Raw genomic sequence first — 12,649 nt, forward strand, 5'->3', positions numbered from 1 at the left:
ACAAAAATGCTGTCAATAAGTGAATAGGGTGTGGGATCATTTTGGTAGTGGTTCCTATTTATGCCACTTTTCGCTTTGGTACTGTAAGCACCCACCTAACCCTATCTAATCGCATTTTTTGACAAAACAACCTACTCTAATCGGAGTTTCGGATGATAAATAAGCATCAACAACCTATTTTAAATTTGTTGAAATTACTTTCAAATATACATGTATTTCGTCACGCTACTGTTTCGTTCTTTCGTTTCCTAATAGTTCCACAATGGGCTAGCACAGTTGATGTTCACCGCATGTCGCTTCCAATTCCAGTTCTCAACTCGATGTACGATTGTTGAAGTACCTGCTCTCGAGTCGAATCAATCCCCTACCTCCCCCCTTGAATACGTAATTCGCGTGTGAAAACAAAAATCACAATTTAAATATCGAAAATATTTCAAAAATGTTTCATTTCTCGGAACCTTCTACAAAGAGGAAACTATGTTCCATAGGAAAACCTGATGAGAAGTGCGGCACAAACAAAAATCCGATTTTTTCACTGTTCTCAAACAATATTTTTTTCTCAGTAAATGTTTTTCTAAAACAAAATTGATTTTATGTTCTTTTTTTGGAAAACTACTATAAATTAAATCTTACGAACTACACTCTTCAATTTGATTCATTACCGGCAATAATTCTTTGTTTTGCATTATTCTACAAACGAATCGAAGTAGTCCACGACTGCCACTCGCACACACACGCATACGCCCAACTCGTCACTTCCGCTCCTTAGGTAATTAGTCGGCCTTGAGAAATTTCGTAAACCATTTTCTGCCGGAAGTAGGGCATGTGCGCCTGAGTAAACCCTATGTCTCGATTCCGCGCCTCGTGCTCGGCAAACATGCAGCTGAACACGCCGCAATCGCTGCCGTTCATCTGCCGTGGGCACTCGCGCATGTTTTCCTTCACGAAACCGCTCGTGTCAAAGGGTTGTTTCCGCTTGTCCAGCGACTCGTCCCGAAGGTACTGCTCCAGCGCATTGAGGACCGCATTGTTGGGCGTGCCCATCGAGTCGTAATAGCGGATCACTTGGTTCCGCAGATCGATGATGGCCATGCACCAATGCACCCGGCCCACGTGAACCGGCACCGGAATGATGTCGTACGTGAAGATGTCCACCTTGCGCGTCCACCGTTTCAGGCCGGCATGGCCAGCCGAGAGCAGCTTCGGGATAAAGAACGTATTCATGGCGTACACCCGGGGAAGACCGTCGTCGGCGCGCTGCTCGCTACGCTCCATCAGTAGGTTCATGTAGAAGTTGATGACCTCGTCGTTCAGCCAGTTGTCCCCGATCAGCGTGGCCAGATCGTTACGGGTAATGCTGATGTTAAACTTGTTGATGATGACCTACGAATGGGGGGAAGAGTTTGTTAACTAGGTTTATGGTAAAAGTTCACCCAGTCTTAGTAAATATTCCAAATCAAGTCCCTCAAATCCTTTCGATAATACATATTATGAATTCTCAAGCACATGGATCTATTGCCAAACGATGTGACCCCTCAGTACGGTCAGAGCAGCCATCGTCGTTCGCGAGAGCATCGTCGGGTAAGTGGAACGGAATCTATGGAACAAATGATTCCACGAGAAACGCAGAGGGATTATGGAGATTAGGAACGCAGCACGGGCAATAATGCTGCAGCATGGAACCCGGCAGAACGTGAAACGTTATACCTAAACAGAAGCGGAAAGGAAATGGAATCATGCAACTGCTGGACCGTTTTTATGAAACACGGGTTCCATCGCAACGGCTTCGCTGCCCCCATTCGCACAACAGTCCCATGTGAATAAAAAAAACCAGCATATATGGGACTGTTATGCGAATAGAGGCAGTTCGTGTTGCAAGTCTAAATGAGAACGACGGGAGCCTCTTGACAGACGGAAACAACACTTCGATGAGCATCTGAAAGGCGGGAATCTTGTAGGCACGGGAGATTATCGCAGCGGAAAAATGATGAGTCAGTGCAGAAGAGACGAGTAGTGAGAGGAATGAATCAACTCTCACGCTTAAGGAGACTAATCAATCAGCTCAAGAAGAATAAAACAGCTGGTGAGGAAGGTTGGACCCGGCAAAATGTATCAGTTTGAAATCATGACTTGGAAACCCAAACATCGATCGGAGAAAGCCCGGAAGCTACAAGCGATCTGGAACCGCTTCTAAAAATGCCTTAGCCCAACTAGGAGTAATTTGGGCACATCAGGAGCGATATCAATAAGTTCCTGGATTAGTAACTCAGATGTTACATGCTTAAACACCGAGTATAAGGTGAGCTGGTAGCGACGGCATTCTATCCTCTTAGTAGGATCGGGTAACACTGACTTGAAACGGTGGATGGGCTAATCTGCCCCTATTCGCATAACAGTCCCATGTTTGCTGGGTTTCCTATTCACATGGGACTGTTGTGCGAATGGGGGCAGTAATGTCGGCACCGTATTCCATTCCGTGAAATCGTTACGGTTAAAGTACGTTCCCGATTAATATCTAGGATGAGCAATTAACTGGATAGATGTGTTCACATAAATACTCCTACTCCTGCAGTCTTGGGCTGCAAAACGGTGAGTCGATAAGGAGAACGTCCAATATAGCTCTGGTCCTCACAAGTTCCTACCTCATGCTTCCACGGGTCAAGCGATGACAAAGACCGCCAGCTAAGAGTTGTGTGCTTAGCTGGTAGTGCAGCCTGGGCACTGTTGTCCTTCTGACTTCAGCTAGATTGAGAAGGTACGATCCAAAAATGTAGCCGGCTCGAGTGGCTAAGTCTCAGATCTACTAAAGCGTTCGAAAATTGTTTAAACAAATGGCTTAAGCGCCACCTCCTAAGAGGACCACTTGTCGTTTTAGTTGCCCGGCAAAACTCAAGCCTCAGGGCGAGTTCATTTATAGTCAATAGACCGAACGTGTTAGCAGATACTCTGATTCAATTAGTACTCGGAACGCAACTCCTAACCAACCCGAAAAGCAATACAGAGCTCGAATTCCTACCAAAACGAAAGCACGTGGTCGACCAGTTTTCATCACAGGCCAAGTTCTTCCTCAAACCCTCTAACCTTAACGCTTCAGACACAAGAATGGGGGACTGAGATTCCCAAGCAGTCCACACTTGGAGTACATCAACCAAAACTACAGCAAAACGGAACGAACGAAACGTGAAAATACCTTCTACACCAGTGCAATCATCAGACGGAAGTTCTAGCTCACTAATTACACAACATTTAAGAAAACACGAAAACTTTTATTCAAACTACATCTATTTCACTAAACATTCATTTTTATTCGGGTACCCTAACCATGCTATTCTCTCGCTCTCTTCTTTCCTTTCTTCCTCTCCCTTCTAACTACCTAACTGTGCGGATTTCTTGCTATAAAACTCGAGCTTTCTCACATCTTCTTCGCTCGTTAAATGATCTGCACGAGGAAATTTTGCAGCCATTTTCATGTAATATAAGGTAATACTGTTCCACAAAACCACACAAACAGTCTAACAGTCACAAGAATATATGTAAATTATAAAAAGCGGTTTAATTTAACTTCAACTTTTCAACTCAAAATCAAACGAAACAAACATGCAAATACTCAATACTAACAACAAAAATATAACTGAATTTGAAACCTGCAGTTGGGCGCCAAATTGGTTCTCTTGGGGTGTATTCAAACTCATTTCCCTCATCTAAGAACTCCAAACTATTCCGAAAGTCATTTCTTCTACTGAAATTTCGCTGGGCATGTCCTGGGCTAACTACTGGGGTCCCTCTATCATTGTTTTCTTGAACCTGACTTAGACCGATCTCGCGAACTCCTCTATCGCTGTGCTCCGACGGTTCATATCTTAGTTGATTCCTCCTAGTCTCTCTGAAAAAGTCTTCGTTACGACGGTTCTCGAATTGGTCATTTTGACGAGCACGTGAAAACGCTGGATTCGGAACATCCAAACTATGTCTACGTCCTTGAGATATTCTGTTATCTACTTCCCCATTTCGGTACTCTCTTCTAACAGGTTCTGATGCTCTGTAATCTCTATCCTTTTGTGGTTCTCCCCTCAATGAGTTTCGCCTACTAGAGTATCCCAAAGGTTCTTGCTCCTGGCAACCGATCTCTATGGGATTGGCGGTATACTCCCTTCTATCACTCACGATCTGCTCTGGACAATTTTCAACCGAACTCTGAGTATTGAGAACAATCTTTGCTAACTGTTTTTCCAGCATATAAATTTTGTTTTTAAGGGCCTCGTTTTCTAGTTCTAAGTCCGTCTGAGATCGCTGTTTTTGCAGCACTGAGTCCGTCTTTGCAATTGCTCCTAAAGAGTTCCTTGAAGCATTGTTTTGGAATGTGTTTAAGGAATTTTCTTCATTACGTGTGTATTTATCTTGATTACTATCACCCACTCTATCTGTATGTTCACTAATCTGACTAAAAACCTCTTCACCTCCTACCGCTCCACATTCTTGCTCCAACTCTAACGTTTCTTTGGTAGGTGCATCCTTAAATGAAAATCGATTCAAAATGGTTTTTATTTCCTGACTCAACTCATCTCGCAACTGTAATGATCGAGGATCCTCTGCAACACAACGTTCTACTCGCATCAAATAGTGTTTAAGTCTTGAAATACTTTTATCGTCCAGACCTTTCTGCAATCTTTTGCCAAGAACATCAAGTTTACTAGCAATATAGTCGTATTCTTGGTCCATCGTATAACGGGAAGTGTATGTTTTATTCTCCCTTACATCTTCAAAAAATAAATTCCTGAGCAATCTATGTTTGGCATTCAACTCATCCTTAGTCTCGTCTCTTTTACCACGAATAATAAGCTCATAGTCAACCTTGGTCCAGTGGAGTCGAGAGCAGTTTATTCAAACGTTCAAGCTCCATTTTGAAAGCCAGGAACGTCTCATTACGTTGCTGCTTTCGTTCATAAATTTTTTGACGATTTCCCTGGTCTTTATTGGGGTTCCCGTACATATACCTAATGCGTTCTTCAAAATCTTCCCAATTTACAAACTCATCAGAGTAGCACAAGTACCAATCATATGCTTCTCCTCTTAAAATTGTATGAATTCGTTGGAGTAAAATGTTCTCGTTAATCCGATCCATACGTGCAAGTCTACGAACTTTATGAAGAAAATCTTCCAAAGATCGTTGGCGTGAATCTCCACTGAATGTTAAATGCCATTTCTCCATCCGCCTATCAGCATTGACAATTTCAATTTCATTGACTGGACGCCTAATTGAGCCTGTTCGTGTATCTTCTTGACAATATCTACGCGTTCTGATTTCGGAGGGTATAACTTCCAATGGAATCGATCATCCTCTAACTTCTTGGAGACTTTGACGAATTTATAAATTTGATTATCAACGATCCTGAAATCTGGGTAGTTCATGGGGTCTTGCTTTATCTTTCCTAGTAATTCCTGATACTCCGAGTCTACTGGTATCGTATATATTGCGTCTAACGACCTAGATAGACAATCGGCTAATATATTGTTCTTGCCCTTTCTGTACTCTAGTTCAATATCGTACGATTGGATTTTTAAAGCCCATCGTAGCAATTTTGAATTTCCCGATTCTACTCCTATGGTGAATAACCACAAGAGACTCCTTGCATCAGTGACAACTTTGAAACGACTTCCTTCCACATAATGACGGAAATGTTCAATTGCTAGAAGGACGCCTAAACATTCCTTCTCAACACTAGCGTATTTCTTCTGCGTGCTACTAAGCTTTTTGCTAAAATATGCAATGACTTTTGGCTGACCGTCTTGGTGTTGAACAAGGGCCGCTCCTACCGCATTATCAGACGCATCTGATTCAATAACAAAGGGGCAGTTGAAATCGGGATTACCTAGAATAGGGGCTGATACCAAGGCTGCCTTAAGATCGCCGAAAGCTCTCTCTGCAGCCTCTGTCCAGATGAATTTACCTTTCGTCTTTTTAAGTAGGTCCGAAATAGGAGCTACTATCGCACTGTAATTGCGTATAAAACGCTGGTAAAACCCTGCGAGTCCAAGTAGCCGTCGAATGTCTTTGACATTCTTGGGACGAGCATAGTCGAGAATGGGAGAGATCCTGGAGTTGTCGATGGACACACCCTCTTCCGTCAACAGGTACCCAAGGTAAGACACCTGCTTACGGCAGAATCTGCTTTTGTCCAGCGAAATAGTTAAATTTGCTGCTTTCAGGCGTGCAGCCACAATTTTTAAAAGCCTGATGTGGTCTTCAAATGTATTCGTCGCTATAACTATATCATCTAGATACACAAACACGTTGGGTTCTAGATCGAAACCGTCTGTTCACCAAGGAGGTGCGGCTCAAACAGCGTCTGTTCTGGCATCCAGCGGCTGAGTAAGAAACGCTGCACCACGCCCAGCTAGATCCAAGGTGGTAGCCCCATCAGCGTGGTCGTCCCAGTGTTGGTTGGGACGTTAAACAGAACTGGCACGATGGCCCTCCGGCGAGACAGGAGTGTTGGCGTAGGCCCAATAAGCCACCCGTAAAAATCCCCATTGCGAATAACATACGAGAAAATACGACTCGATACAATCGGCAAAGACCCACGCAACGAAATAAGGACTACGATTGGAAACTTGGAACATGGAAAGGCAAGTCACTAGGTTTCGCAGGATGTGACAGGATAATCTACGACGAACTACATCCCCGCAACTTCGACATCGTGGCGTTGCAGGAACTTTGTTGGACTGGACAGAAAGTGTGGAAAAGCGGGCATCGAGCGGCTACCTTCTACCAAAGCTGTGGCACCACCAATGAACTGGGAACAGGATTTATAGTGTTGGGCAAGATGCGACAACGTGTGATCGGGTGGCAGCCGATCAACGCAAGGATGTGCATGTTGAGAGTTAAGGGCCGTTTTTTCAACTACATCATCATCAACGTCCACTGCCCACACGAAGGGAGACCCGATGACGAGAAAGAAGCGTTCTACGCGCAGTTAGAGCAAACATACGATGGTTGCTCGCCGCGTGACGTGAAAATCGTTGTCGGCGACATGAACGCGCAGGTAGGAAGGGAGGAAATGTACAGACCGGTAATCGGGCGAAACAGCCTGCACGCCGTATCGAATGATAACGGCCAGCGATGCGTAAACTTCGCAGCCTCCCGTGGTATGGTAGTCCGAAGCACCTTCTTCCCCCGCAAAGATATCCACAAAGCCACCTGGAGATCACCCGACCATCAAACAGAAAACCAAATCGACCACGTTCTAATCGACGGTAAATTCTTCTCAGATATAACCAACGTCCGCACATACCGCAGTGCGAATATAGACTCGGATCACTACTTAGTCGCTGTATGCATGCGCTCAAAACTTTCGACAGTTATCACCACGCGTCGAAGTCGAACGCCGCGGCTCAACATCGAACAACTTCGTAACGTAGAAGTGGCTCAAGACTACGCGCAGCAGTTAGCAGTGGCCCTACCAACGGAAGAGCAGCTTGGCGCAGCTACACTTGAAGATGGCTGGAGGGACATCCGATCCGCCATAGGTAGTACCTCGGCTACAGCACTAGGCTTCGCGACTCCGAATCACAGAAACGACTGATACGACGGCGAATGTGAACAGTTGAAAAACGAGAAGAATGCAGCATGGGCGAGAATGCTGCAACACCGTACGAGAGCAAATGAGGCACGTTACAAACAGGCGCGGAACAGGCAGAACTCAGTCTTCCGGATGAAGAAGCGCCAGCAGGAAGAACGAGATCGCGAAGCGATGGAAGAGCTGTACCGCGCTAAGGACACACGAAAGTTCTACGAGAAGCTGAACCGCTCGCGCAGAGGCTTTGTGCCACAAGCCGACATGTGCCGAGATAATCACGGGAATATTCTCACGAGCGAGCGTGAGGTGGTCGAGAGGTGGCGGCAGCATTACGATGAGCACCTTAATGGCGACGTTGCAAGTACCGAAGGTGGCGTGGTAACAGATCTAGGAGTATGTGCACAGGACGAAAGACTTCCGGCCCCTGACCTTCAAGAGATTGAGGAGGAGGTTGGCCGGTTGAAAAACAACAAAGCCGCTGGAGCAGATCAACTACCAAGCGAGCTTCTAATATACGGTGGAGAAGCACTGGTGAGAGCACTACACTGGGTCATTACCAAGATTTGGGAGGAGGAAGTATTACCGGAGGAATGGATGGAAGGTATCGTGTGTCCCATCTACAAAAAGGGCGACAAGTTGGATTGCGGGAACTACCGCGCGATCACACTACTGAGCGCTGCCTACAAGATACTCTCTCAAATTTTATGCCGCCGTCTATCACCGATTGCAAGAGAGTTCGTGGGGCAATATCAGGCTGGATTTATGGGTGAACGCGCTACAACGGACCAGATGTTCGCCATCCGCCAGGTGTTGCAGAAATGCCGCGAATACAACGTGCCCACACATCACTTGTTCATCGATTTCAAATCGGCGTATGATACAATCGATCGAGAACAGCTATGGCAGATTATGCACGAATACGGATTCCCGGATAAACTGATACGGTTGATCAAGGCGACGATGGATCGAGTGATGTGCGTAGTTCGAGTATCAGGGACACTCTCGAGTCCCTTCGAATCTCGCAGAGGGTTACGGCAAGGTGATGGTCTTTCGTGCTTGCTGTTCAACATTGCTTTGGAGGGTGTAATAAGAAGAGCGGGATAAACACGAGTGGGACGATTTTCACGAAGTCCGTTCAGCTGCTTGGTTTCGCCGATGATATTGATATTATTGCTCGTAAATTTGAGACGATGGCGGAAACGTACATCCGGCTAAAGAGTGAAGCCAGGCGAATCGGATTAGTCATTAATGTGTCGAAGACAAAGTACATGATGGCAAAGGGCTCCAGGCAAGGTTGCGACCATTCATTTGCAATGATTTACATTCATTTGCTATTATCTCAGTTCAGAAGCATGCTATCGAAAAACAATGTATGGATGAATTTAACCTTGTAGTTTTATCTGAAAGTTTGCCGAATAACATTGGGGTCGCAAACGCAAAGTATATAAATATGTACCAAGGTAAGAGATTCCCGTAAATGTCAAAAATGAGACTCACCAACACATCTGCGTTAGTTATGAAAAGTTGGTGTTTTTACACTAAAATGTCATTATTTCAGCAAAGTTTGTGAAGTTTTGTTAGTTTGGATGTTTCTAAATGCTGAAAAAATATGTTTAGAATCAATTAAAAAAAATTTGTTACCGATTTTCAAATGGCAATATTTTCTGTTTTATTGCATGGAGGTCACATTTAATCCAGTCAGATGCAATTAAATAATAGCTTCTAAGATGGGAGTGCCTAATTTCTTAAGAAAGTTTGCTAAATAGTGATGTGCCCATACAAATCAGCGCAAACTTCATAACTATTTTTTGCTTTTTTCCTTTTCTCACTAATCCGTGAATATTAGCGGGAATCTCTTACCTTGGTATTTAGATACTTTGGCAAACGTATACCAAAGTCTTGAGCGAGCTGTGAAGGCAACTCTCCACGCGGTGAATATAAATTTCATTCACGCTGTGGAAAGTTGCCTTCACAGCTCGCTCACGACTTTGGAATGCGTGTGCGACCTTAATGTTATTAGGCAAACTTTCAGATAAAACTACAAGGTTTAATTCATCCATACATTGTTTTTCGATAGCATGCTTCTGAACTGAGATAATAACAAATGAATGTAAATTTTCGCAAATGAATGGTTGCAACCTTGGCTCCAGGGAGGAATCACCGCGCCCGCCACCCCGAATTCATATCGACGGTGATGAAATCGAGGCGGTTGAAGAATTCGTGTACTTGGGCTCACTGGTGACCGCCGACAACGACACCAGCAGAGAAATTCAGAGGCGCATTGTGGCAGGAAATCGTGCTTACTTTGGACTCCGCAGAACTCTACGATCGAATAAAGTTCGCCGTAACACGAAGTTAACCATCTACAAAACGCTGATTAGACCGGTCGTCCTCTATGGGCACGAAACATGGACCCTACGTGCAGAGGACCAACGCGCCCTTGGAGTTTTCGAGCGGAAGGTGTTGCGTACCATCTACGGCGGAGTGCAGATGGAAGACGGGACTTGGAGAAGGCGAATGAACCACGAGCTGCATCAGCTGCTGGGAGAACCAACCATCGTCCATACCGCGAAAATCGGAAGGCTACGGTGGGCGGGTCACGTCATCAGAATGTCGGATAGCAACCCGACTAAAATGGTTCTCGAGAGTCATCCGACCGGTACAAGAAGACGTGGAGCGCAGCGAGCTAGGTGGGTCGACCAAGTGGAGGACGATCTGCGGACCCTACGCAGAGTGCGGAACTGGAGACAAACAGCCATGGACCGAGTGGAATGGAGGCGGCTACTATGTACAGCAGAGGCCACCCCGGCCTTAGCCTGACCGGTAAGGTAAGTATGAATCAACTCTCACGCTTAAGGAGATTAATCAATCAGCTCAAGAAGAATAAAACAGCTGGTGAATAAGGTTTTGTAATCGAACTCATGATGATGGACCCGGCAAAATTGACCATGTATTAGTTTGAAATCATGACTTGGAAACCCAAACATCGATCGAAGCAAGTCCGGAAGCTACAAGCGATCTGGAACCGCTTCCAAAGGTGCCTTAGCCCAACTAGGAGTGATTTGGGCACATCAGTAGTTTGATTGCTTGTGTTGCGAATGTCGGATACAAAGGCAGCCGAATATCGACCAAAAAGGTGTCAAAGACTGTGATCTCTAACAAGACTGCTCCTGATTAGCGCTGATCCGCTCAGTTCCCAGCGTGGAGCTCCAATCCACACCCCGGCAAGCCAATCGGTGGAAATACTGGGCGGAGCGTATTGAGGGCAATCAATCAAAATAGAGAAGGACTGTCCGTAATCGAGGTAGCTGAGCACCGGCTTGGCAGGATAATCGACTTTGCGTTCACGAAGTCCAACATTAGTAAGGACCCGAAAACGGCTTTGTTGCGACTTCGTAAGTTGATGGACGATGCAAAGTAGGAACACGTGATACTCGCGAAGACTGTGGCAACGGCGGAACTTGTGAAGGAAAAGGATACGAAGTCTACCTAGACGGAGGCCTTCGCTTTCGCAGGCGGAGAGATGTGGCGGATGCGACTGCTCGTGATAAGAACTCGCAGAAGCGGGCAAGGCAACCGTCAGGTGAGAAGCTGTCTGGCGGTGCCCGCAAGGGTAGGCGTATACTTACCCCGAAGGTTGGCAGCAATGCCGGAAAGTCGGACCCCAGCCAGGTGTCCCGGAAAGCTGGGAAAGGTAGGCCTGAGAAGGCTGACCCGTCCCGGAAGGATGAAAACAAGGGGTTGCGACCGTTGTTGGTAGGCTCTCAGCAACCAGAGTAGGGCGAACCAAGGCGTGGACTCCCCTTGGATGAAGGTGGAGCGGAAGAAGAAGACAAAGCCGCAGATAGAAGAAGCTAGGGACGCCAAACCAAGGCGTAAAACAGTAGATACCAAGCACGTGAAAGGCGACGCGCTCGTCATCAAGACCGAACAGTCGAAGTACTCGGACGTCTTGAAGGCGATGCGAAGCGACGTCCGAGTTTTAGACGTAGGTACTCGTACGGGCGAAATGATCCTGGACCTGAAGCACGATAAGGAGCGCAAGGGCGCCGCCTGCAAGACGTTGCCGGAAGAGAAGATGCGACTCTGAAGGTGAAAACCCTAGACGATGTCATCGAAGGGGAAGAGTTCGTCACTGCACTGTGGCAACAGTGCGAGGTGCAGGTGATCGCCGCAACCGTTAGGCTACAGAACGGTGCGAAGTCGATAATTGGCGTTACTTTTTGTAGTCCTGGCCTAACAGGTAGTTCGAACTGGAGAGTAGACGATAGTTACACTCACAGCGATCACCTGGCGGTTCGCTACAGCATCGACTACAACAACAGCAGGCAGCGGGTAGAGGAATAGGCGACTAGACTAAGGCCAATCCCTCGCAGGTGCGGAAGACATCATACTTCGACGAAGGGATATTTAGGGAGGCGCGACGCCGTTACCGAAATCTACTTAGTTTGGACGGACGGCGACGAGCTGGTAGCGGTGCACTCGCGTGCGTACGATACGAGCATGCTTAGGCGAGTCCACCCTAGAAATGGGAGCACAATCTGAGGAAGAGCGAAACGAACGGCGGGTGGAGTTCTGGAAAGGGGTCCCCGGCAAGGGTCGGGGTAGGTGAGATCCTGCTGTCTGCAACCTACGGGTGCATCTGATAGGGCCTGATGGGTAGTGATACCCTTCCTTACGGGCAGGTCAGATCGGGTTGCACGTGGGCATCAGTTCTTGATGTCCGCTCAGCAGTAGGGCGCGGGCGGGGTTGACCCTGCCCGCCTTCCGAGGACAAAGGGAGTGGCGAGGACCACTCGGGAAACTGGCTAAGCGCCAGCATGCTACCGTGATGGACTCTCCAAAGCGAGTCATCGATGTTCGTTGCTGCAGGCTACGCAGCTAACCTTGTGGGTGCGATGTGCACTAGCCCCTCTCTGAAGCAATACCTTCTTGGTGGTTCCGGAGAGACTTAGGGTTTGGCGACCATAGGAATGGTTTAGTGGGTACGAGGAGAGAGTAGTCCTGGATTTTACTTTTGTTGTAGAAGACGGCCTGTCAGACCTACACTACCCTAACCTTCTGTTAGGGTG

General features: G+C 46.7%; 1 protein-coding gene across 1 annotated transcript in view; it reads right to left on the minus strand.

The window, feature by feature from the left end:
* Nucleotides 1–177: 177 nt before the first annotated feature.
* LOC109427421 (sentrin-specific protease 1) overlaps nt 178–12,649 on the minus strand; it is a 49,515-nt gene continuing 37,043 nt past the window's right edge. The window contains exon 6 of the mRNA XM_029855877.2: nt 178–1,383. Coding sequence (XP_029711737.1) covers nt 766–1,383 — 618 coding nt within the window. The 3' untranslated portion in view covers nt 178–765. The remainder of the gene's footprint in view (nt 1,384–12,649) is intronic.

This window comes from Aedes albopictus, chromosome 1, assembly GCF_035046485.1.
Source record: "Aedes albopictus strain Foshan chromosome 1, AalbF5, whole genome shotgun sequence".
Classification (NCBI taxonomy): Eukaryota; Metazoa; Arthropoda; class Insecta; order Diptera; family Culicidae; genus Aedes; species Aedes albopictus.